General features: G+C 44.9%; 1 protein-coding gene across 7 annotated transcripts in view; it reads right to left on the reverse strand.

The window, feature by feature from the left end:
- LOC106612708 (spectrin beta chain, non-erythrocytic 4) overlaps positions 1-26,521 on the reverse strand; it is a 76,256-nt gene that overhangs the window by 31,865 nt on the left and 17,870 nt on the right. For 6 of the 7 annotated variants that reach the window (XM_014214137.2, XM_014214134.2, XM_014214136.2 and 3 more), the window contains exons 6-19: positions 26,305-26,385; positions 26,090-26,205; positions 25,745-25,857; positions 24,780-24,967; positions 23,315-23,432; positions 22,946-23,104; positions 22,354-22,656; positions 21,953-22,103; positions 20,630-21,500; positions 20,264-20,401; positions 17,731-18,487; positions 14,571-14,773; positions 12,182-12,272; positions 8,483-8,629 (exon numbers count right to left, since the gene is read on the reverse strand). In XM_014214137.2, the coding sequence (XP_014069612.2) occupies positions 8,483-8,629; positions 12,182-12,272; positions 14,571-14,773; positions 17,731-18,487; positions 20,264-20,401; positions 20,630-21,500; positions 21,953-22,103; positions 22,354-22,656; positions 22,946-23,104; positions 23,315-23,432; positions 24,780-24,967; positions 25,745-25,857; positions 26,090-26,205; positions 26,305-26,385 (3,436 nt within the window). Of the gene's footprint in view, positions 1-8,482; positions 8,630-9,346; positions 10,235-12,181; positions 12,273-14,570; positions 14,774-17,730; positions 18,488-20,263; positions 20,402-20,629; positions 21,501-21,952; positions 22,104-22,353; positions 22,657-22,945; positions 23,105-23,314; positions 23,433-24,779; positions 24,968-25,744; positions 25,858-26,089; positions 26,206-26,304; positions 26,386-26,521 lie in introns of those variants that run through there. The other variant, XM_014214138.2, reaches the window with a different exon arrangement.

The following is a 26,521-nucleotide window of genomic DNA, read 5'->3' on the forward strand; positions in this document are numbered from 1 at the left end:
TTAGCAATGGCAATAGAAAGGCAGATGAAGAAGCGAAAAAGGTAGGCCTTAGAACACAGACACCTACACAGCAATATTTGAAAGAGGAAGTAAACATAGATAAAACCCTACTAAAAGATAGTCAGTCTAGAGCACAAGTAAAGGAGATTTCTAAATGGGAAAAGTTAGGAGCTATCTATACTGAGGGAATTTGGTATAAGGATAAGTTGCCCATACTACCTAAGTCATTGTTTAGATATGCAGCAATATTGATGCATGGGCAAAGCACGTTTCAAAAGGGGGGATAATGGAAATAATTAGGAAACATTTCGAAACATACGTGATAACAAATTACTTAAAAAAATAAATAAAAATTGTTCAAGGTGTGTTATATGTGCATAGAATAATCTTCAAGGTAGAGGAAGAGCACCAATGGGAGAATACCCCCCAGGTAGAATATACATTCCAACAATTGGAAATGGACTTCATTGATATATTTTATAACCTATCCTGAAGTGAGGGAAAGAAGTGGTGTTTAGCAATAATAGATAAGAATAGTAAATGGGTAGAAGCGTTCCCAACTTACTTGGTGGACATGATTATGGTAGCTAAAATATTAAGACAGATATTATCCCTAGAGTGGTTTACTAGGATCTATTTTTTAAAATAATGAAATACAATTTAGCTAATCAGGTACAGCCTATAGAATGCCAGAGTTAAGGAGATTAGAAGAAGCAGACATAGAAGTTGAAGATATGCTAGCAGAACACATGAGAAGACTGTTTGTTAACCAAACCCGTATGTCCAAGATTTTGTGTCCAACAGGTGAAATACAGAGAAGGTGACACACGCAATACAGCCTGGAGACTGGGTGTGGATCCAATCTTTGAAACGAAAAGACTGGAAACAGCCCCGTTGGGAAGGACCCTACCAGGTTCTGTTAACTACTGCCTTTGCCATTAGAATAGCTGAGAGAGCCACTTGGGTCCACGTTACCCACTGCAAGAAGGTAGGAACACATACAAGCACTACTGATCACACACAGAGTTAGGAGAAGAACCGAGTACCAATAGGGTTCAGGGGTTACCTCCTTAACGAAGATTCCCTAATCCGACCTGTCATCACTGTGTGTGCTCCTAGAGTGTGAGTATGGGGTGGTTCCGGGCAGATAGGCTACAGGCAGGAGAGGGTTGGCGGTTTATGAGAATATGGGGGACCCAAAGCTGCATCATAGTACTAATAATATTGTTGATACATCCAGATCCACCATCAGTAGGCATAAATCGTACCGAATCTCTACCAGGGTTGAGAAGCAAAAGATAAACTACTCAGAATAAGGACAGGCAAGGAAGAACAACATATAAAATAGGGGTTAGAGAAGGACAAAACACGAGATTTAGGATGAGGGTACTAAATATGACTAACGGAAAGGGACACTGTTATAATGAGATAACTGACGACAACACCCCATTATACCTGTGTCAACCAACTAGGTCTATGTGTTCCTGGTCACAGGTGTTTAAACACATGGGGCAGGGAATATGAGACTAATATCTGGAAATGGAGTGCACGGTGGGGTGTTGAACGGAATAAGGACATTCCCTCATGTATGTTGGGAATAGTAGTAACTATATAAAATGTAACTAGTAATGACATGCAAATGAAGTATATGGCATGCGCTGATGAGTATGGCAAGGATACCTGCATATCATTTCAGTTGATAGACACTACAGGGAAATACACCGTAGTAAATCCGTTATTAGGAATTAATAATTCAGGTGGAAAATCCACTAGTCTACCTGATGTGAAGGATTTCCTTCTCCAGGAAAGGAACCAAGGGGAGATAGAAGGAATACCAGATGAAAATCTCTGGTTAAAATGGATGAATTACACGGCCAGGGCTCTGGGCCAAACTAATTGTTATGCATGTTCTACTGGGCGACCAACTATGTTGACTGCTCCAATGCAACAGACGATGCTTTCTTGTGTGTTAGACTTAGGATCTAATCAGGAGGTAAACTGTACAGGAATGGGGTTGGCCAGATTAAAGAGTGCAGCCAGCCAATCCACCTCAGTTCACTCTAACTCCTGGAGAGTATCAGTGTTATAGACACAGGAATGGTAGTAGGGATTTGGGAGATTTTAATGGATGTATGAAAGTAAGAAAGTAAGAAATGTAAGAAAGTAGTGAATGTGACAGACTTAGATTGGGAAGTGCAGGAGAAGATTCTTAACCTCACTGATGTATGGTGGGCATGTTCCGACCAAGGACGCATAAGGCAGATGTTACCAAAAGGGTGGGTAGGTACATGCGCCCCAGTGTTATTGGTACAACCAGTGAGGATTAGTCATCAACGGCCAGGGGTGAGTAAAATGGTAAGAAATAAGAGAAGTCTGGTCCTAGATGAGGGTAGCCCCATATGGATGGATTCCATAGGGATCCCTAGAGGAGTACCAGATGAATACAAGGCGTTGAATCAAATAGGTGAAGGGTTCACAACTACTTTCTTTTGGTGGGTCACGATAAATAAGAATGTGGATTGGATAAACTATATCTATTATAATCAACAAAGATTTGTAAATCAGACTAGAGATGCAGTGAAGGGAATCTCTGACCAATTATCCGCCATCTCTCTCATGACTTGGCAAAATAGGTTGGCTCTTGATATGTTATTGGCAGAGAAGGGCGGGGTTTGTAGAATGGTGGGGGGGGGGTCATTGCTGTACTTTTATTCCAAATAATACATCACCAGAGGGGACTGTAACTAGAGCCTTGGCTGGGTTGACCACACTAAGTGATGAATGGGCTGAAAACTCAGGGGTGAATACATCTGTGACCGGTTGGTTTGATGAAATGTTTGGCAAATGGAAAACCATGGTAGCTACTATTGTGGGGCCTGCTATAGTTTGTATGGGTATGCTGGTATTATGTGGTTGTTGTTTTATTCCCTGTGTACGAGGTTTGGTGGGTAAGGCGTTGGAGAATGCAGTGACTCAACAGATGGTGAGGTACGGACCCATCACAGAGTCTGAACGAGATACAGATCTAGACCTGATGGACACCGTTGATACATTCAACCCTGAGGAGACGGAACTTAATGAGACAATTTTCAATGTTTAGAGACTGTTTATTCAATGAAGATCATGATACAAAATCCTGAACAGAAGAGTTATGATTGGAAGTAGTAGTAAACAGCCATCGATGAGTAGATGTTGTATATACATTTAATGATTTGATTGGGTATGATTTTATTTTCTAATAACAAATTGAAGTATCAGTGTGTAAAATTTAGTCAAAGGGTGGATTTTTTCAATAATTTGTATGTGTTAGAATAATGACTAAATTGTTCCACTCTGTTATTATAGAATAGGGAGTTAGGTTTAAGAATAATGGGATGATAAAATTAGGATATGGGGAGATTGGTTAGGATTGTAAAACTTTGAGGTTATATTCCTTAGTAGGGATGTAAACTGAGTGAAGTTGTAGATTAGGTAAAAGAAAAACATTGGATAGGTGTCAAACCAAGAGCGTCATAAAGGGGGAGGGGAGGTGAAAGCCTTGAAGAATGTGGCCAGTTTTTATGGTTCTTTGTGGTGAGTGGAAAAGTACTGGTTGTTGGAGAAGGGAGTGGTCTAAAGATAAGAATGTGTTTGTATTATAAAAGGACTGAGTCTTGATTTTTGACTTTAGAACGTTCTCTGAATAAACTGTACAGACCTTTTGCAGAAAGCTGAGTCCTTGCCTAATTATTCTTAACCCAGTGTCTTACAAACCTTGGGGATTAGTCAAGGGTGATTGATTGTTAATTTTTATCATTGGGATTCGAAAATTCCCTTAACAGATATAAGAGCCCATTGGGCTTTGGGTAGCAATAGCTTTGAGAGAAACAGCGGCAGGCCCCATTTATAAAATGTTCTACACTGCAGGGACAAGCACTAGATCCAATGATTACAATCCCCCCTTTTAAGCATCTTCAATTCTGCACTTCCAAAATTAGGTTAGACACCCACAGACACCGGTAGTTCTCACACCCAGTCTTCTCACCTGCATCAGATCCGTGTAATTAACACCTCTATTTATATGACATTTTCTCACATTTTAGTCATTTAGCAGATGCTCTTTCCAGAACATTTTCATACTTTATCTGTACAGTCATACATTTTCTGATACTCTTCATGGCAGCCCTTTAATATGTCACTTCCTGCTGGTTTCACTTCTTGGTTTCAGAGATATGGGAGAGAAGCAGGACAAATGAACTTCAAACATGAGTTACGCTGGGAGGGGACAGGCCTGGCAACCACTGCAAGCGCGGGCACATGTCCGTCCACTTGGCAAAGTTGCACCTTCCAACAGCTGCCAGGCATGTGACATCGGGGAGAAAATCCACCACGTAAAAATGTAAATCCCCTGACAGTTACAGGGTAAGAGGGTCACCTGCATCAAAAGGCTGGGGCGTTCAGTAACACCAGAGATTCTCCCTGCTATAAAGACCTATACTTTAGCTACTCAAAACCTTGGAGACAGTCCTAGACCCTTTCATACAGTTGAAGTCGGAAGTTTACATGCACTTAGGTTGGAGTCATTAAAACTTGTTTTTCAACCACTCTACAAATTTCTTCTTAACAAACTATAGTTTTGGCAAGTCGGTTAGGACATCTACTTTGTGCATGACACAAGTAATTTTTCAAGCAATTGTTTACAGACTGATTATTTCACTTATTATTTCACTGTATCACAATTCCAGTGGGTCAGAAGTTTTCATACACTAAGTTGACTGTGCCTTTAAACAGCTTGGAAAATTCCAGAATATGATGTCATGGCTTTAGAAGCTTCTGATAGGCTAATTGACATCATTTCAGTCAATTGGAGGTGTACCTGTGGATGCATTTCAAGGCCTACCTTCAAACTCAGTACCTCTTAGCTTGACATCATAGGAAAATCAAAAGAAATCAGCCAAGACCTCAGAAAAAAAGTGTAGACCTCCATAAGTCTGGTTCATCCTTGGGAGCAATTTCCAAACGCCTGAAGGTATCACGTTCATCTGTACAAACAATAGTACACAAGCATAAACACCATGGGACCACACAGCCGTCATACTGCTCAGGAAGGAGACGCGTTCTGTCACCTAGAGATGAACATACTTTGGTGCGAAAAGTGCAAATCAATCCCAGAACTACAGCAAAGTACCTTGTGAAGATGCTGGAGGAAGCAGGCGCAAAAGTATCTATATCCACAGTAAAACAAGCCCTATATCGACATAACCTGAAAGGTCGCTCAGCAAGGAAGAAGCCACTGCTCCAAAACTGCCATAAAAAAAGCCAGACTGCTATTTGCAACTGCACATGGGGACAAAGATCGTACTTTTGTAGAAATGTCCTCCGATCTGATGAAGCAAAAATAGAACTGTTTGGCCATAATGACCATCGTTATGTTTGGAGGAAAAAGGGAAGCCGAAGAACACCATCCCAACCGTGAAACACGGGGGTGGCAGCATCATGTTGTGGGGGTGCTTTGCTGCAGGAGGGACTGGTGCACTTCACAAAATAGATGGATATATTGAAGCAACATCTCAAGACATCGGTCAGGAAGTTAAAGCTTGGTCGCAAATGGGTCTTCCAAATGGACAATGACCCCAAGCATACTTCCAAAGTTGTGGCAAAATGACTTAAGGACAACAAAGTCAAGGTATTGGAGTGGCCATCACAAAGCCCTGACCTCAATCCTATGGAAAATGTGTGGGCAGAACTGAAAAAGCGTGTGTGAGCAAGGAGGCCTACAAACCTGACTCAGTTACACCAGCTCTGTCAGGAGGAATGGGCCAACATTCACCCAACTTATTGTGGGAAGCTTGTGGAAGGCTACCCAAAACGTTTGCCCGAAGTTAAACAATTTAAAGGCAATGCTACCAAATACTAATTGAGTGTATGTAAACCTCTGACCCACTGGGAATGTGATGAAAGAAATAAAAGCTGAAATAAATCATTCGCTCTGCTATTATTCTTACATTTCACATTATTAAAATAAAGTGGTGTTCCTAACTGACCTAAAACAGGGAATTTTTACTAGGATTAAATGTCAAGAATTGTGAAAAACTGAGTTTAAATGTATTTGGCTAAGGTGTATGTAAACTTCCGACTTCAACTGTATATAACCGATTTGCTTTGGGTAAATTGTTCGATAGAGAACACAGCTCTTGAAAATCCAGGAGGGGGAAAATAATGTTTCTTAGGACCACCCTAACTCAAACCAATATGGTTCTAACACTAGTGCCGACCCAACAGATTTATCACAGCTACAGCCTGCCAGGGCTGTCCCCTCAGGAAATTCTTGGGTAGTCTTATCTATACATTGGCTCTATGATATAGTCTTGAACTCACATAAGAACACCAACTTTCCCTTTACAGAGGGCTATGTTCGCCTACGGCGATCTCAGAGTGTTGCCGTTACTGAGAGAACTCTATAGGCAGGTCAGAGTGTACCAACACAGATGAGAAAATATATGAGACAGAATACCGGCGAAAACAGCCAGTATTACAAACTATTCTGATTTCATAGAAAAATGTAAGCTGTTTATGTACAATAGATCGTTTTCATCCATGAAAAAAAATCATGAATGCCAAATGTGAAACCTCTCCACTGTTATTCAATATTATTGTATAGCCTACAGTATTAATATAAGTCATGCAGTGTAGATTTAAATATTCAGAACAAAGGCTACTCCGATATTAATTTCTCAATCTGAGAACAAAACCATGGTCATTATCCTGGGTCATTATGGTCATTATCCTGAATCGTTGGTCTGAGTTTGAAATTGTCAAGCAAAGATAGTGTATATTCATGAACCACTATAGTTCTAAACATGAATGGATTCCGACCTAGATTCATCTCTAATATAAATATTATATTTTTAATTTGATTTTTCAGATATCAGGCATTTCCAACCCCCAGACTCTCTCACACACACAGAGCAGGTCACCAGTTGGCATGGCTTCAAATGAGACACACACACACACACACACACACACACACACACACACACACACACACACACACACACACACACACACACACACACACACACACACACACACACACACACACACACACACACACACAGTGCAGCTGTGTTACGGTGCATTTAGGGTGCCTGTCGCTCCGCGTTTCATTTGTTTTCCCACCAACGCTGTGACGGAGCCCCGGGGGAGCACACTGTGTTTCTGTTTGGGTACACAGCATCGCTAGGAGACGTGGCTAATCATACTGTACCTAGAAATACTTTACTGTAAGAGGAGCTATATACAGATAACATGCTTCCAATTATTCTACTGAGATCATAGGCATGCCAATGGGTGTGCCTCCAAGCGATCGTTCCCTTGTACAGCAGCTGCAGTAAGCACCTTCCAATAACACTCCAGTATCTATCTATGCAGATGACCTGAATTTTAATCGAAAATGGATCGTACCACTTAGACTCAGCCTCGATGACGTCACTGCATTACAGCAGAGGCTGCTGAGGGGCTTATAATAATGGCTGGAATGGAGGCAATGGAATGACATCAAACACAATGATGTGGTTTCCATGTGGTTGATACCATTCCATTGACTTTATTCCAGCCATTATTATGAGCCGTCCTCCCCTCAGCAGCCTCCACTGCTACATTACACTTCTGGATATACTTAGGCCTAATGGCAACCATGTTCCCAAATCCATTTGCACAGTGTACAAATGCACAGTGTACGAACGGTCGGTGAAAACGTTCGCTTTTCCACGTCATGTGCCTCTAGTGCAGCCCTGTCCCGATTAGGGGGAATAGGATTGACATCACAGGGTATAATGAGCCACGTCCGAGCCAGTGGGTGTACTTGTACTACATGCCTAAAGCAATTATCCCACTGATGTTACAGTTTGTATCAGTCTGATGGGGCGAGCAGGGCCCACAGATATGATGTGGTGATGTGACCAGTGGAGATTTCAGGCAAAACTGTTCATGCTCATAGGCACATCAGGGCATCTCTGGGTTCATCAGAGCTCTTAGAGACTATTCCCTGACATTCAACCATCAACTCTCTGTGATTGTCCTTTAATTCAACTAATGGTGAACCAAATGGCAATTCTCGTCAAGTTTATGCTCGTTTGCTGTGTCACTCTCGAAACAGGCTTAGAAATAATCGTTTAAGCAAAACAAATCATTTAAGAGCATATCAAATCATTACGAACCACAAATATTGCAGATAATATTGTTATTTGATTATATACAGTATAAACGCTGGTCTGATCACATTGTAACTAGGAACTTTGTACTTTTTCATCGTACAAACAAAACAAATGACATAGCAACAATGAGTTGACACTAACTTTCTCCCCCCTCCCATTCCCAACCAGCACACACCCAAAACTCTGCCACCACCAACAGAGCAGCCAGCTCAGTCTCCCCTTCCCCATTCCTGAGCATCCCCACCTCTGTGTAGAGCCCCAGCAGTACTGTACTCTAATCTACTCACCCTCTCGATCTTCTCCAGCCACTCTTTGTTCTGGGCCAGCTCGGCCATGAAGGCCTGGTGCTTCAGCCACTTCTTGTGCAGCTTCTGCGTCTCATCGCGGGACGTGTCACGAGCCATGAGCATCTTCTCTGCCACCCAGTCTCCAAGCTGAGGGACAAGGCAGCTGTCAGTACAGGATGGTCATGCCACTCAATGCATTTGTACTGTCATCTTGGTGGACAATATAGGCTACTAACAGATGCATGCAGAGTAGCATAGATGCCCACATACATAGAGACACACACACACACGCATGCACGTGTCTGTACACATGCACACACACAATACCTGTACAAGCACACACAGAGATGTATTCAGGCTGAACATATGACCATAGTCATGTGAAAAACTAAAAGATCAATGCAAACAATGGGTCAAAAATAAACACACAGAGAAAGAATAGAAAAGCAATCATCCAAACACATGAACACAGAGACATACACAAGGTCAAGCACATGCATGTTAAACACATACAGCAGACACATGTATGCAGACACGTGTGTAGTACCACACAAGCATACACATGGTAACAGGAATTCATTCACATGTACACAGAACACGCAAAAGCACACTACACAAGCACATAATCCATTGGCACATTTGGTACAAAAGCAAGCTGACCATTACATTCAAGACCAAACATACAAAATAACTTGCAAATATCCCTGCCCATTCAACATCATCAGTACAAGCAATATAAAAAGAACAATATCTCTCTATCTCCTGCCTGCCTCCCACATATTTCCACCCCCATCTTCTGGACTAGGCTCTCCCGTCCTTGACTGCTACTCCCCTGACATCTAACGGGAAATCTGTTTAATTTACCGGCAGGCAGCGTTTAACAGGAACGGCCCCTAGGGTTGTGACGGGTGGCCTTACGTATCCACATCCTGGACCTGCCCGTCCAGGTAGGAATAAAGCACAAATCCTCCACAGTCAGAGAGGGAGATGCTGGAGGAATCAAAACAATCAAGCAGCAAAGTAAAGCTGCTCCTAAAAAAAAAAAGGGAGATAAGATGATGCAGAGGCTACACTAGCCTCTCTGCTGCTGCGTTGCCGTGTTGCCGTGGTGCGTTGCCGTGTTGCCGTGGCTGGCATGTTTAATCCAGAGAAAGGCATAAAGACGAGGAGGAGGCGGACCAGTGACGAGAGCGAGAGAATGAGAAATGGAGAAATGAAAAATCTCCCCAAAACAATAAAATGGCAGGCTCCAGAAGCAGGTTTGCCCCTCCCCATGAACCCTCTCCTCCTCATTCAGCCCCCACCTACAGCGAGCAGGCTGGTGGAGGACGGGCTGGGATTCGGAAGCATCAGCGATGGCCTGGAGGCTCAGTGGTTGTGGTTAGTGATGCTGTGAGGAGAGGGAGGGAGGGATGGGATATGGGAGGAGGGGGCTGGCGTTTGATAGTGTCAAGGAGGGAGGATGGTGGAGAGATTCTGCTCCTCTGGCTCCAAAGAAATACAGACACGCTCATCGCTCTTCAGAGCACCTCACGACTCCTCTATCACATTCGTATTGTCTTTCTTCTCCACCCCCAATCCCAACCCCTTTTCCTTTTGCCTGCCTGCCTCTCTCTCTCTCTCTTGGTTTGTCCCTCTGCTGCAGTCCTTGCCTCTTCCAGCTGCACAGGGCTGTATTCCGGGCTGTAACAATTCCCAGTTTCCCCGACCCTGCTGCTGCTGCAGTGGCTGAGCACAGCGAGGTGATAGCGAGGTGATAGAAAGCTTGCACTGGATCGAGCCAGCGAGCGAGAGCCAGCAAGGGAGAGAGGAGGGGCGAAAGGAAGGGAGGGGGAGTGGGTGACCAGCATAGAGAGAGTGAGAAAGATAGAGAGAGAGAGAAAGAGAGAGAGGCCCTACACTGCTGTGAGGCATCACCAGGGGGAATGCTCTGCACTTGAAATTACATCACTGAGTGGGGGGGGGGTAAGGGGACAGAGAAAGATGGAGGTATGGATGATATATTTGTGGTTTGATAAGATTTATTGCTCTGCTTTCATGTAAAGGGTCCATGGCATATTCCTCTCCAACGCCCCCCGCTTTTCTCCTCAACCTCTCACCCCTGGGCGCTGCCCTCCTGACCAGAGGAGCTCAGTGAGGATCACAGGCAGAAAGCCCCTCTGAGACTCCAAATGAATTGGGCCCATGTGCAGACTGGAAGGCAGCAGCTTAAGGAAATATAGGAATGGCGCTCATCAAATTGACTCCAGTGGTACCACTGCTATTAGAGATGATGAGCCTCTGCCTCCAGTCCACAGTCAGGTCAAAGTGATGTCCCTACATGGGGGTCATCACCAGGGTGACCAGGCCTCCTCCTCCTCCTCATGGCTCCATCTTACCATCTCACTCAAAGAACAGGACAGATAGAGCTAAACAGGGCCATCTCATATCTATAGGGAATCTATTCCCTTTAAAGTGTATATTGCACTACGTTTTTGGGACACTGCCAATAGACAAGTGAACTAGCAAAGTATAGAATTCTGCTAGAATTGTAGTTCAGAATGGAGCATGGTAAAAACCAGCCACTGGACGTGCATCAACCCTTTCTTCTCAAGCCAGTACAGCCGTATAGAAAGAGTGAAAGTTAAGAACACACTACTGACTTGGTTCTGACAAACTGTCGCAGTGTGTGTCCCTCTCACACAGTAGGCCACACACGGGCAGGGAAGCCTTCTCACACAGATACACTCCCTTTCCCCTGAACGAATGATGAAGAGAGGTGGTGGTGAATTATTCAATGCAGGGCAGGCAGAGAGAAAGTTGCAGAAACGGAATAAAGCTCTGGGTTAGGTAGGGTAGCTCTGGGGCACACTGTGAGACCCTTTCATTTAAAACATTTTATTAAACTAAGCAAGTCAGTTAAGAACAAATTCTTATTAACTACCCCGGCCAAACCTTAACCCGGATGATGCTGGGCCAATTGTGCGCCGCCATATGGGACTCCGAATCACGGCCGCTTGCGATACAGCCTGGAATCGAACCAGGGTCTGTAGCGACGCTGCGCCATTCGGGAACCCCTGATACAGCTGATGCATCCAGGTTGGGCACTGGACACTGAATATGGCTGTCCTGACTCACAGACACACAGCACAGCTTAAACATGGCAGTCAAAGTCATGTTCACAGAAAAGCATCCTCTTCCTTTGCAACCAAATGACAACCGTATGACAAGTATCCACCGACTATCAGCTAGGTCAGCCTCTCTCAAGGGGTTCGCCAGAAGTTGACTGTCCTGTCAGAAAGATCCAGCAACATCCAATCACGTCTAAGCTTCAGATGAGTCAAGTTCCTCTGTCACTCACATCCCCAAGTTAAGCATCTAACACAGCAGCCGGCTGGCTCAAATCCTTCAACTTACAATGAAAAAAATGTACCTTTTTGTCACCCCTGACATAAAGATTGAGGAAGGACAAGAACCCACCCCAGGTCTTTCCGATTTCATTCAATTTCAGCTAAGCAGAGTTTCAGTATTTCACTGAAGGATCCCGCAATATGATATTCACCTGGAGGTTTAAGTCTTAACCCTGTGGTCCCAGGCAGAGACATGAACAGTACAGTATAGCTCTGAAGCCAAGCCCTTTTTTGAACCCCTACTACCTCCCATTGGTTATTCCATTGATATGCCAGTGTTGGTTATGACACTATTCGTGTTTTGTCCTACCTCGTGGCAGTCCTGTAGTAACCTCTGGAGCCCCCACTGGCCGTTGAGCCTCTCCAGCCACTGTTGGGCCAATTCCCGGTTCTGGTTGCCTCTGTGGAGGAGAGAAACATAAAGCCATTCATTCACACACTGCACGATTCATTCACACTGCATCAATCACTCTACTGGTATCTGCAACTGTAACTCTATGATGTAGATGGCTTTGGTGCAGCACACCGAGCAACAATGAACAACAGTCCATTGTAAAGACATGAGTCGGCCAACGGTCTCATCTAAATATCTCCCTAACATGTGGTCGCACCATGCTATTGTTGGGGTGGAGAATTGAATACGGGGTAACTAGGCCCCTCCTTGCCTCACCCATCAGTATGAATGTCATGCTCTGCTGTTAAAGAAAGTATCAACAAGGGGGGGTTTCTTTTCGGTCGCTTATGTTTTGTCTCCTGTGTACCATTGTGTTTGTGAAGCCCACCTGCTACTAAGAGTACTTCGTTATCACTATAGTTTAACTAACTCATATTTGAACAGCATTTTATATTTCAATATCCATAGTGCATTCATATAATGTACCAGTCAAAAGTTTGGACACACCCACTCATTCAAGGGTTTTTCTTTATTTTCACTATTTTCTACATTGTAGAATAATAGTGAAGACATCAAAACTATGAAACTATGAATCATGTAGTAACCAACAAAAAGTGTTTAACAAATCAAAATATGTTTTCTAATTTAGATTCTTCAAAGTAGACAACCTTTGCCTTGATGACAGCTTTGCATACTCTTGGCGTTCTCTCAACCAGCTTCATCAGGAATGCTTTCCCAAAAGTCTTGAAGGAGTTCTCAAATATGCTGGGCACTTGTTGGCTGCTTTTCCTTCACTCTGCAGTCCAACTCATCTCAATTGGGTTGAGGTCGGGTGATTGTGGAGGCCAGGTCATCCGATGCAACACTCCATCACTCTCCTTGGTCAAATAGCCCTTACACAACCTGGAGGTTTGTTTTGGGTCATTGTCCTGTTGAAATCAAATTATAGTCCCACTAAGCGCAAACCAGATGGGATGGCGTATCGCTGCAGAATGCTGTGGTAGCCATGCTGGTTAAGTGTGCCTTGAATTCTAAATAAATCACTGACAGTGTCACTAGCAAAGCACCCCCACACCATCACAACACCTCCGCCGTGCCTCACAGTGGGAACCACACATGCGGAGATCATTCGTTCTACTGCGCTGCGTCTCACAACGACACGGCGGTTGGAACCAAAAATCTCAAATTTGGACTCATCAGACCAAAGGACAGATTTCCACCAGTCTAATGTCCATTGCTCGTGTATCTTGGCCCAAGCAAGTCTCTTCTTATTATTGGTGTCCTTTAGTACTGGTTTCTTTGCAGCAATTCAACCATGAAGGCCTGATTCACACAGTCTCCTCTGAACAGTTGATGTTGAGATGTGTCTGTTACTTGAACTCTGTAAAGCATTTATTTGGGCTGCAATCTGAGGTGCAGTTAACTCTAATGAATTTATCTGCAGCAGCAGAGGTAACTCTGGGTCTTCCTTTCCTGTGGTGGTCCTCATGAGAGCCAGTTTCATCACAGAGCTTGATGGTTTTTGCGACTACACTTGAAGAAACTTTAAAAGTTCTTGAAATGTTCTGTATTGACTGACCTTCATGTCTTAAAGTAATGATGGACTGTCATTTCTCTTTTCTTATTTGAGTTGTTCTTGCCATAATATGGACTTGGTAATTTACCAAATAGGTCTATCTTCTGTATACCATCCCTACCCTGTCACAACACAACTGATTGGCTCAAACGCATTAAGGAAAGAAATTCCACAAATTAACTTTTAACAAGGCACACCTGTTAATTGAAAGGCATTTCAGGTGACTTCCTCATGAAGCTGGTTGAGAGAACAGCAGAGCTGTCATCAAGGCAAAGGGTGGCTACTTTGAAGAATCTAAAATATAAAAAATATTTCAATTTTTTTAAACACTTTTTTGGTTACTACATACTACAGTTATGCCATAGTTTTGATGTCTTCGTTATTATTCAACAATGTAGAAAATAGTCAAAAATAAGGAAAAACCCTGGAAAGAGTAGGTGAGTCCAAACTTTCAACTGGTACTGTATGGTATTGTGCCTCTGCTAAGTGACAAGTGATACATCTACCTTTACCTCATGCATTTCAGACTTTACCACAGCACCCTCCCCTGTATAAATAAGGACAGGTGAATATTCAGTCATGCTGCTATATGGGTCGGACTAAGCTCACATTTCAGTTTCATGCCTCCGTGCTCTTCTATGTACAGTCAAAGATGTTTAAGAAAGATTGTACATGGCTTTGACATACAATAGCATGGTCAGACAAGAACAATCCTACGTCGCCACCCACCTGTTAGCGAGGGTGTCTACACGTTCCTTGATGCGGTCCGAGTAGATGTTGCTCTGGCTAATGAGGCTCTCTCCGGCCTCGATGACAGCCTTGATGCGATGCAGGTTGAGCTCCATGGTGGTGGTAAAGTCCTTGTGTTTCTTGATGGCAGCCTCCACCGTCTCCACAGTGGTGGGGAGCTCAACATGGGCCAAGGCTGACTCCTGGGGGGGGACAGGGAGAATGGACAGAGTCAGAAACCCCACGTCAGTGAAGAGTTTATAAATGTACAAGAGAGTAGAGGGAATATAAGTAAAACTGAGAGAGAAAATGGGAATATTACTGTAGTAAGCTCTTATGTAGTATGTGGGGGAAAACCTTGCTCATAGACATGGGTATCATCTCATGGCATTTTATCAATAACTACATTAGCATGTTTAGTACATGCAAAAGGTGCAGATTCTATTTTGCTGAATGACAAATAAACTGATCTCTAAGGACTATAATGAGGTCAGGTTTCAGTCATTATTGGCAAGGAACCCGACAATGTTTTCCTGATCAATGAATGGCATGAAAATAGCAACCCTCTCAGGCTCTGTTTCATACTACAAAGCTCTGCCAAGATGTCTGAATTGTGAATGCTGAATTGTTGTGTTCAACACAATTGGTAAAACTAAATGCATGCTATTCAATCGATCACTGCCCGCACCTGCTCGCCCGTCCAGCATCACTACTCTGTACAGCTCTGACTTAGAATACGTGGACAACTAAAAATACCTGGGTGTCTGGTTAGAGTGTAAACTCTCCTTCCAGACTCACATTAAGCATCTCCAATCCAAAATGAAATCTAGAATCGGCTTCCTATATCGCAACAAAGCCTCCTTCACTCATGCTGCCAAACACACCCTCATAAAACTGACCATCCTACCGATCCTCGACTTCGGTGATGTCATCTATAAAATAGCCTCCAACACTCTACTCAACAAACTGGATGCAGTCTATCACAGTGCCATCCGTTTTGTCACCAAAGCCGCATACACTACCCACCATTGCGACCTGTATGCTCTCGTTGGCTGGCCCTCGCATCATACTCGTCGCCAAACCCACTGGCTCCAGGTCATCTACAAGTCTCTGCTAGGTAAGGCCCCGCCTTATCTCAGCTCACTGGTCACCATAGCAGCACCCACCCATAGCACGCGCTCCAGCAGGTATATCTCACTGGTGATCCCCAAAGCCAACACCTATTTGGCCACCTTTCCTTCCAGTTCTCTGCTGCCAATGACTGGAACGAACTGCAAAAATCTCTGAAGCTGGAGACTCATATCTCTCTCACTAGCTTTAAGCACCAGCTGTCAGAGCAGCTCACAGATCACTGCACGTGTACAAAGCCCATCAGGAAACAGCCCGTCTATCTACCTACGTCATCCGCATACTGTATTTATTTATCTTGCTCCTTTTCACCCCAGTATCTCTACTTGCACATTCATCTTCTGCACATCTACCATTCCAGTGTTTAATTGCTATATTGTAATTACTTCGCCACCATGGCCTATTTATTGCCTTAACTTACCTCATTTGCACTCACTGTATATATACTTTTTGTTTTCTTTTGTTCTACTGTATTATTGACTGTATGTTTTGTTTATTCCATGTGTAACTCTGTGTTGTTGTATGTGTCGAATTGCTACGCTTTATCTTGGCCAGGTCGCAGTTGCAAATGAGAACTTGTTCTCAACTAGCTTACCTGGTTAAATAAAGGTGAAATACATATTTTTTTTTATTACATGTAAAGTAAAGCGATAGTGTAAGGACATTCCTACATGTATGGTACACAGGTTGAGATAAACATGGGCGAAAGACCAAAAACAAGTCCACGGCACCCTGTTTGACGATTTTTCAAAAAGAAATCCGTTGGCCTGTAGTTCTGTGCCTGTGGTGTCTAAAGGGAGAACTGGGTCTGTGGTAAAGGTCTGTTAGCAAACCAGAACAGACATGCTCTGACACACGGACAGAGCAGTCAGGGGAAATGCATGCCTTTTGACATTTCAACTGGAATGGAGTGCACTGCAATGGAGTGCACTGTATAAAGTATGTATATATTCCAGCATGCAGATCATAGCCTATAGATTATACTGTGCATAGTCGCACACGACACAATAAAGGAAGGGATACTGTAAATGAATATAAATGCAAAACAATGTACCAAAAATGTTAAATTAACATTTACATTTTAACATGATCAATTGTACTGTATAAACACCCACATACAGACACTGAAGCCTGTGAACCCTTAATAGGCACAGTGAAGACCAAATTGCCAAAGCTTTGCCTCCCTCACAATAGTGTGCAAGAAGATAGTTACTAGTTTTGCTGCAGGTCTGCAATGTTGCAGGTCTGCGACTGATCGTTGGTTGTGCTGTCATATCCAATAGCACATCTTGCTGTGATTTCCTGCTATAGAGCCACCTATGAATTCTACATCTAGGCTAGGGATCACAGGCATACTGTATACTGTGCTGTGTGTAACTGTAAAAATATCCCTCTGATCATTTCAACAATGCCCTTTCCACACCCTTTTTGGTTCCAGTTAGAGCTCTGATGTGTTCCATGTAGAACCCTCTGTGTAAAGGGTTCTAAATGGAACTCAAAAGGGATCTACTTGAAACAAAAAATAATTATTCAAAGGGTTCTCCTATGGGGACAGCCGAAGAACCCATTTAGGTTCTAGATAGCACCTTGTTTTCTAAGATTGCATTCCTGGTGTTTTCCCTGCCAGCATAACATCTATAGGATGCTGGCCACTCACTGTAATATCACTGACCCTCACTGTAATATCACTGACCCTCACTGTAATAGCACTGACCCTCACTGTAATAGCACTGACCCTCACTGTAATAGCACTGACCCTCACTGTAATAGCACTGACCCTCACTGCAATAGCACTGACCCTCACTGCAATAGCACTGCGCTTCCATAGCATCCATATCTAGTACAGTCAGAAGTCATATTGTTCCGTCTTTAGCTATTCATGTTTAATATGAATTACTGACTAATAACACAGATTAGCTAAAGATGATTTGGGATGAATTGACTCTGTGTTTTCTCAGCACATAAGGCCTAACTACTAGATATTGCTGATAGATATATTGGTGTTGGGATGTCCAACAAGAGGTTAACTGACCTGGTTGTTGAGGAAGGCCTCGGCCTGCTTGACGTCCCTCAGGAAGAGGTGGAAGATGTGCGCCTGCACCAGCACCTCCCTCCGGCTCTCCCACATCTCCAGCAGCTTGTTCCAGCCCACATCCAGCTTCTGGAGCCACTGCTGCAGCGCCGCATATGGCAGCGGAGCCTCCTCGGTCTCCAGCAGCTCGTTGACCGCCTGCAGCCGCTCGTAGTCCTCCTCGTACCTCCCGATCTCCTCCTTCAGCGCCGCGTGGCGGTTGATCAGCCTCTCGGCCTCCTCCAGCGCGTTGGGCAGCTCGTCGCTAGCTGCCGCCGTCTGCGTCTGCACCAGCCACGTCAGGAAGGAGTCCAGGTCCTGGATGAACTGCTGCAGCCGCCCCGCCACCATCAGAGAGTTCTCGCAGCCCTGCAGCGTGCGCTTCAGCTCCTCCCACTCCACACTGATGCCCTCGAAGTGCTCCAGGACCTCCATGGCCTTGGCCGGGTGCGAGATAGCCAGCTCCTCTGCCTCCTGCTGCAGGTGAAGCAGCTTGGGCTCCAGCACGGCCAGGGCCCCCTCCATGGTGGAGAGTCGGCGCTGCAGGGCCAGCACCCCGCCCAGGTCACTGCCCACGTACTGAGTGGCGTCGATGGCCTTGCGCTTCTCCTGGATCTGGGACTTGATCTCAGCACACTCCAGCAGGTAGTTCTGGAGACGGAGGACAGAGTCCAGGTGGTCCTTTTTCTGCTCCACCATCTCCACGATGCGGTTCCATCTAGAGGGGACAGACAGGGGGCACAGGGGTGAGGAGGTCAGACAGGGGGCACAGGGGTGGGGAGGTCAGACAGGGGGCACAGGGGTGGGGAGGTCAGACAGGGGGCACAGGGGTGGGGAGGTCAGACAGGGGGCACAGGGGTGGGGAGGTCAGACAGGGGGCACAGGGATTGGGAGGTCAGACAGGGGGCACAGGGGTGGGGAGGTCAGACAGGGGGCACAGGGGTGGGGAGGTCAGACAGGGGCACATGGGTGGGGAGGGGGAGGGGAAAGACAAGGCCACAGGGGTGGGGAGGGGGACGTAACAGACAGGGGCACAGTGGTGGGGAGTGGGCAGACAGGGGCCCATGGGTGGGGGTGGGGGGTTAATAGGAAGGGGCACAGTGGAGGGGAAGGGGGCTGGGTCAGTCTGCATCTGTTTTAAGCTTTTAATTCACATATAATTCAGTCAGTATACTAAAACATACACTAAGTATTAACTATTGTTACATTTGTCACAATTCATGTTTGAAAAGTATATAGACTATTAAAATATATATTGTTTTAATTTACCAACAGAGCCCAAGAGGAGGGAATCAATAGCGCAATTGATCGAATGCATTAATAAGGGACATTGGTTTCGTTTGTTAGTTGTCATTTGCATCTCAAAGGGTTTTGTCTTTGTCTTGACACAGGCTGTCTAGCTTGTTTCCACGCCAATTAATATGGTCCCCATGAAAAAGAACAGGCATGAATTATACTCATTCAGCAAAGCATATCCAACATGATGTAAAGCCAGAACCCCCAAGCCAGAGGCTTCAAAAGGTAGCAATATTATATAGGACCATTGACCAGATATGGTCAAAACATGAAGCAAACCTGAACAAGAGAGGACAAAGTCTACCGAAACTATGTCATAGAGATGTACAATATCCATGAATGCTATACTTAGTCATAACTAAAACCATAACAGTTTGAGACTGAGGGAGAATATAGTAAAGCCAAAGAGAACACATTTTGGGCATGTTGGTCTTGCACCCGGTGTGGTAGGCAGTCAACACAGATGGTCACCCTGAGATAGGCTCTGTATGCCAAGGTCAGGAGGAACTGGGCCACTGTAGCATTTCACCAAAACCATCATCCACTACCCTGGCCCTGGCCTTAGATCTGTCTGTGTCACCATGGTGTCACTACAGTCTCTGGTCCCCTTCCAGTTCTATCAGCAGAGAGCATGTGATCATCATGGCTTCTGTTGCTCCCGATCTGTACCCCCCCCCCCCCTATTTGGCAGGAAATTAGCTAAGAATGAGGTAACTGAGACACTTTGAAAAAAAAATCATCAATGTACTACTCACCATGTGCTGTACATGGATTGGCAGATGTGTTTCTATGGCTGCGTTTACACAGGCATCCCAATTCTGATCTTGAATTTTTTTTTACTAATTGGTCTTTTGACCAATCAGTTCAGCTATTTTCAGAATTGGGCTGCCTGTATAAACGCAGCCTATGTAGTGTTTAGTTTTGTAATAAATTACCTGTGTTGATGAATCTCTATCCAACTAAACATAATTCCCATGTTATTTCGCAACGCAGATAAGTCACATTTTCATCACATATTGTCTTGTTGTGGAGTAGACCTGGGGTGCATTCATTGCTGCACACCATAGAAAACTGTAACAAAACATTCTTGTTGGTAAAGTTCAGGTTAGTCCTTCCCCGTTTTGACGTTTTGCTTCTGTTTGGTTCCAAGTGAATACACCCCAGAGTTGGTCAGTCAGAGAACAGTGGGGTGGGTTACCTGCTGTTGAGGTGGTCCTGACAGCCTCTGACCTCTGTAGAGCTGGGGTGGCCACTGTCCAGGAGTTGCTGCACTATCTGGTTAACATCCAGGATCCTTCCCATCAGGCTGTTCATCTCCTGGTCCAGGCTCTCAAACCTACAGAGAGTGTGACATGAGAGGAGGGAGAATGTGTGTTTTAAATGCAATAGAGCCATCAGCTAGTTATGACTGATTATGACAATGCTATGACAGTGTTATGTCGCCCTTATGAGGGGAGGGTTCAAGCAACGGATTCCCGAAAAACGCATGACTAACTTTAGAACTAAAAGCATGACTTAAATCGAACATTCTCCCTATGATCTCCACCCCAGACGGGAGCTGTACCTGTGGGCTATGACCTCCACATCCTCCAGCCTCTCTGGAACCTCCATCTTGTTGAGCCACTGCTCCTTCTCGTCGATCCACACCTCGCAGGCGTTGACCTCACTGAACATGAGGTAGACGGCCAGCGCATCGTGCAGCCACTGCTGCCTCAGAACGGCCACCTCGGCCACCTCGGCGTACAGCTGCTCCGCCTCGCCCATCCTCGACTGCACCTCGTCCAGCTCCCGGTAGTGCAGTGGCAGCGCCACCATGTGTTTGCGCAGAGTTACCACGTGCATCCGGTGCTTGTCCACGGCCTCGCACACACCCCGGTGCTTCTTGAGCAGTGACTGGGTGGAGTACTCATCGTGGCCAAAGTCCTCGCTGGAAACCAGGCGGTAGGCGTCCTGCAGCCAGGCCAGCAGGTCGTCCGTCTCTGTGCTGAACTGGAAGAAATTGAGTGCCTCCTGCAGGTGGCCCAGTCTCTGCGCGGCCTGGTCCTCCAGCCTCTTCCACTCCCCTTTCACCTCCATGATGCGCTCCTGGATGCCCCCTGTGCCAAAACTCTTCTCCATCAGGATCTGCTTGCCCTTCTTCATGGTCTGCTGGAGGAGGGAGCGGTGGGCCAGCAGCTCCCCAGCCAGGGTCTTGTGTTTCTGCAGCAGCCGCAGCACGCTGCTCAGGTCCTTGCCGCATGTCTGGGTGACCAGGATGGAGCTCTTCTCACGGATCCAGGCCTCGGACTCCTCCACCTCCTGGAAGAAGGCCCAGAGGTGCTGAGACTCCTCCAGCTCCGAGCGCCGCTTGGCCGCCAGCTGCTTGAGCTCCTCCAGGCAGGTGCTGACATGGTTGACCCGGTTGCAGATCACCTGGGGGTCACAGGGCTGGTAGCCTGGGAAGGAGAGAGAATAGGGGACAGGGGACAGGGGAGAGCACTCAATATACATGTCTGTATTAGAGATGTATATGGGGGACTGTATCTAAACACTCAATGAACTTTGCATGTAAACAAAACCCTATTACTGATATAAAATGAGCATGTTTTCCAAAATAACTATGTCAAATCCACAAAATTGAAATAACCTTCACTTTGTACTGTAAATGGATCTTCAGAAAATATGTTGTGGAAAGTCATGCTTGCCCTCTTGTGGGTCTCTCTGGAAGTGCCATGGCCAACTTCACCACTCAACGTACAGTAAACTATACTCCTACACACTCTTAATACAAAACATTCGTTTTTTTTAACTGTGCATTTTTCCAGGACCAAAATCACCAAGTTGTTATCAAAGCACATTCCACTTCTCACTAAAGCTGATCTGTGAACATAGCCATCTGATGTCTTACCTTCGATGGTGGTGAATATGAGAGCGGCTGAGTTAAGGGTCTGCACCCTATCTGCCTGCGCTGTGATGTCAGCTTCCTGGAGGCTGTGTTTCTGCAGCAGGTCGTCCACCTGCAGCAGATGCTTGCCGAAGTCTTTGGACAGGAGCTGGACCTGTGGTGAGAGGGACCTTGGTCACCTTCCTGACACTCAGCAGTGCTTCCACTGACCAGCCTGCCTATACTAAAACTTAAAAGTCAACGTCTCAAGGATTTCTCGCTGTTTTTTCATGTACTGTGTCTCCACATTATCATTTCATGTGCACACAAATGTCAACCCACAGTCTATGCTGTTGAGTCGACACAATTTAGAGACAGTATAGTGTTCATATAACGTAAAATGCATGACAAAATACTTGTCTCACCTGCATGTCCTCCATCCAGTCGATCATATAGACCATGTCCTGGAAGGTCTTCTGCAGAGCCAGGTTCTTCTCCAACCGGGCCTTCCTCCCCACCACCAGCTCCTTCAGCAGGCTCCACTGGCCCAGGATGTTCTCCTTGCGGGCCGAGATGCGCCGGATGTCGTAGTAGCCCTCCGTCTCCATCTCCCCAGCCAGCTCCACCACCACCCCGATGCGCTCCTCGTACGACGAGATGTCCGCCTCAATGGCCTCGTGCTTCTTCATGGCGGCCTCCACCGCTGGCAGGTCGTAGCCAAAGTTATCCTGGTGGGACGGGACATTCAGTCAGGCAGAGGATCACTTAACTACAGGCAGGTGATTGTGGAAGGGTTTACTCAGTCAGGGCAATGCAGTCATATGAAAAATCTTAATATACCATTTAAAAGTCATTCATGTTATACAATACTTTGCCATTGGCTCTTAATTGACATTCTAAAGACATTTAATTCTCAATCCACAGCTACATTATAAGACTATTGCTATAAGACTGTTAGGATATGGCCCCTTTCTGATATGTTAGAGACACTAGTCACTGTGGCCCTGCGGTCCCTACCTGAGACACGAGGCGCTGGTTCTCGTTGAGCCACGCCTGTCTCATGGTGGTTTTGTGGTCAAACCGCTGGGCCAGCAGCTCCAGCTTCTCCTGGCGAATCAGCTCCTGACGTAGGGCCACGCCTCTCTCATGCTCCGCCTTCTCCAGCCTCTCCCACGCCTAGCCAAATGAAAAACAGAGGAAAATGTACCCATAATGCTGCATGATAACAAACATAAAGAGGAGTAATTTGCACTGATTTGCTACATTTTAAAGAACCTGACACTGATAAAGAAGGATTTTATATTTGCCAAGACATGTCCAGCTATTGCATTATCTGTTCAGGCATTTGAGACACTCCTTATTCCCACTTATACCAGTATTCATTACCTTATTGATATCAGAGATGAGTTTCCCTTCATGAGGCACGTATGGTTTCTGGTTGTTAGCTCTGAGCTTGCTTTGGATAGTAAAGAGGAGCACCTCCAGGTTCCCCTTCTCCTGGAACCTAGCACAAGACAGAAAGTGTGTTTCACAAATATCCTGATATACAGTACTTTGCACAAGGTGGGATCCGTTTGAAATGTAAAATCACAGGTGTCATATCCTAGATCCTGTACCTTAAAATAACCATCTGCTCAAAAATTGATAAAAGATGTGCATTTTTTCCTATTATTACGTTACTAGGGTTGTGGCGGTCATGGAATTTTGGATGACGGTTATTGGTCAGCCAAATGACCGCGGTCACCGTTATAATCGTTTGAATAGCAAACACGTTCTCCTTTCCTCCTGTCCTGACTGTGTGCTGCTGCAGGGAGGGGCCATTCCCTAGGCAACCAAAGACTTGTTTGCTACAACACTTTGCTTGTTTCAGCAAGGAGCAACAAAGTTGCATCACGTTGTAAAGAGTCCACGTTACCGCGGAAACGGACACAACTGCACGAATGCCCGGCCGCCCGTCTTCGGTCAGCTGTTCGTTCCACACAAAAAAAACGGTTATGACGGTTATTTCCTTTTCATGACGGTCTTCATCCATAATCGTCGGTTACACAATCATACAGTCATTGTGCCAGCCCTGTAAGTTAACCTACTCATCAATATATTCTCTGTGACACTGCCTGCAGGCTTGACCTTCACCGCAAAGGCATTCATTATTACATGTGGCCTAGCTCCACACACTGTATAATTGTAACCTAATTCTAAATAATAAGTGGTCATCACTGAGCAGATTTCAGAGTCATATGATGACCACCTCTGGCCATCGAAGGCTGCCAAGGCAACTAGGCTGGGTGAGAAACTAGGTAAGGCCTCAGAGTTACTAGTCACCAGAGGAGATGTCTATCCTCTAGCCACAGAGAGAAAGGGCCTGGTGACACATTGGGTGTCACATCACTTAGATCCAGTCCCTTTTGGTCAAATATGGCATGAGTCACATGGCACGGCTAACTGGGTGCTCAATTACGCCAGACATGCCAACTTGGGGCCTCATGATGGGCCTCATGCTAGTACTACTGTGCCCACACCTATCAAGGTGTAGGTTTTAGTTGAATACTGCAACAGTTATGGTATATACCACACATCAAATGGGAATCAGACAAATCAAAAGCATTTGTCTGGGGGCATTCTCTGAGAAAATAACATCAAACTATAAGCTATAAGAACTATAAAACGATGAAACTATTGACTCAAGCTAAATCCTGTCCTAAACCTAAAGCAACCAAAATTATTTAGTGATAATTTGTATAAAACAAAAGTTGAAAACCCTCTGGTGTATGAATAGGACCACTATAGATTGAAAAAGAATTGATGCAATATAATTAATGCTTTTATGTTTCATTGCACAGCGTTGACTTACTTGATGGGCTTCTCGATGGTGCAGTAGGTGGTGAAGGCTTGAAGCTGTTGCTGGACACCCGTTAAGGAGTTGGCAAACTTCTGGTTGCTGATGATGCCTATGGTCTTCTCGATCCACTCCAGGAGCTCCGAGGCCAGAGCCTCATATCGATCGATCATCTTCTGACCATCAATGGCATTGTCCAACACCTGTATAACACATAAACATTTAGCATTGATGGATATTACATAGGAGTGACTTAATTCATAACTTTTGTTTATTAGCATTTGATAATGGATTGAATCGTTATCGGTTTGTTTTCACCTACACAACTATACTCATGTGTGCAAAACATACAGTATGATATACACTACCGTTCAAAGGTTTGGGGTCACTTAGAAATGTCCTTGTTTTTAAAAGAAAACCACATTTTTTTATCCTTTAAAATAACAGCAAATTGATCAGAAATGCAGTGTAGACATTCTTAATGTTGTAAATGGCTACTGTAGCTGGAAACAGCTGATTTTTGATGGAATATCTACATAGGCGTACAGAGGCCCATTATCAGCAATCATCACTCCTGTGTTCCAATGGCACGTTGTGTTAGCTAATCCAAGTTTATCATTTTAAAAGGCTGTTGTCCTGATTAAAGAAGCAATAAAACTGACCTTCTTTAGACTAGTTGAGTATCTGGAGCATCAGCATTTGTGGGTCCGATTACAGGCTCAAAATGGCCAGAAACAAATAACTTTCTTCTGAAACTCGTCAGTCTATTCTTGTTCTGAGAAATGAAGGCTATTCCATGCGAAAAATTGCCAAGAAACTGAAGATCTCGTACAACGCTGTGTACTACTCCCTTCACAGAACAGCGCAAACTGGCCCTAACCAGAATAGAAAGAGGAGTGGGAGGCCCCGGTGCACAACTGAGCAAGAGGACAAGCACATTAGAGTGTCTAGTTTGAGAAAGTGTGTCAGCATTCTCCTACCTTTCCCACTCTCTTGCCCTCTACTCGAAGGGCTTTCATCTTGGAGAAGTAATGATAGTAGGACACAACATAGGTTATTATCGACTTCTCATCTGGGTTCTCCGTATTCACGTCTGCAGAGTCACACAGGAAGGACAACAATACACAAACACTTACAGCACACATATACAATATAACATAATCACACCTTGACATGAAATCCTTTCAGTAGTGTAAAATATAAACTATGGTCACTGTCGCTGAAAATCTGTGAAGGTTTGCAAGTTTGAGATATATGTTACCAAATGTCCATGAACTGTTGAGGAGGTTGTCTATCCGCTATTTCAATTCTCTGTGCGGTCTTACCTTCAGGGTCCAGGAGTTTGGTGAGCCCCAGGTTCTGCTCAGCAATGTTGAAGGCTTGCTGGAGGTTGTGTGTGGCATTTGACCGGATCAGCTTATGGAATTCAATCAAATCAGGCCTGTAGTAATGCAACGTAGGTCATTTAGTTCACTTTCTATATGGTCACATAAATACATGTTTTAAAACGTAAAGACTTGCTTGTTTAGCCAATGCTGACCTGTGTCGGTGAATGAGAGCGTTAAAGGCGAGACCATCTCTCCAGCAGGTGGTGAAGTTCTGGATGTGGACCTCAGAGTACCTGTGGGACAGTTGACACAGAACACACTCACAACTATTGGTCCAACACATATATGCTATCCAACTAAAGACATTGCATGTAACAGCAGTAGTAAAACAACTGTCAACATCCTTAAAGACATGTATGGAAAGTGGAA

Source organism: Salmo salar, chromosome ssa09, assembly GCF_905237065.1.
Source record: "Salmo salar chromosome ssa09, Ssal_v3.1, whole genome shotgun sequence".
Classification (NCBI taxonomy): Eukaryota; Metazoa; Chordata; class Actinopteri; order Salmoniformes; family Salmonidae; genus Salmo; species Salmo salar.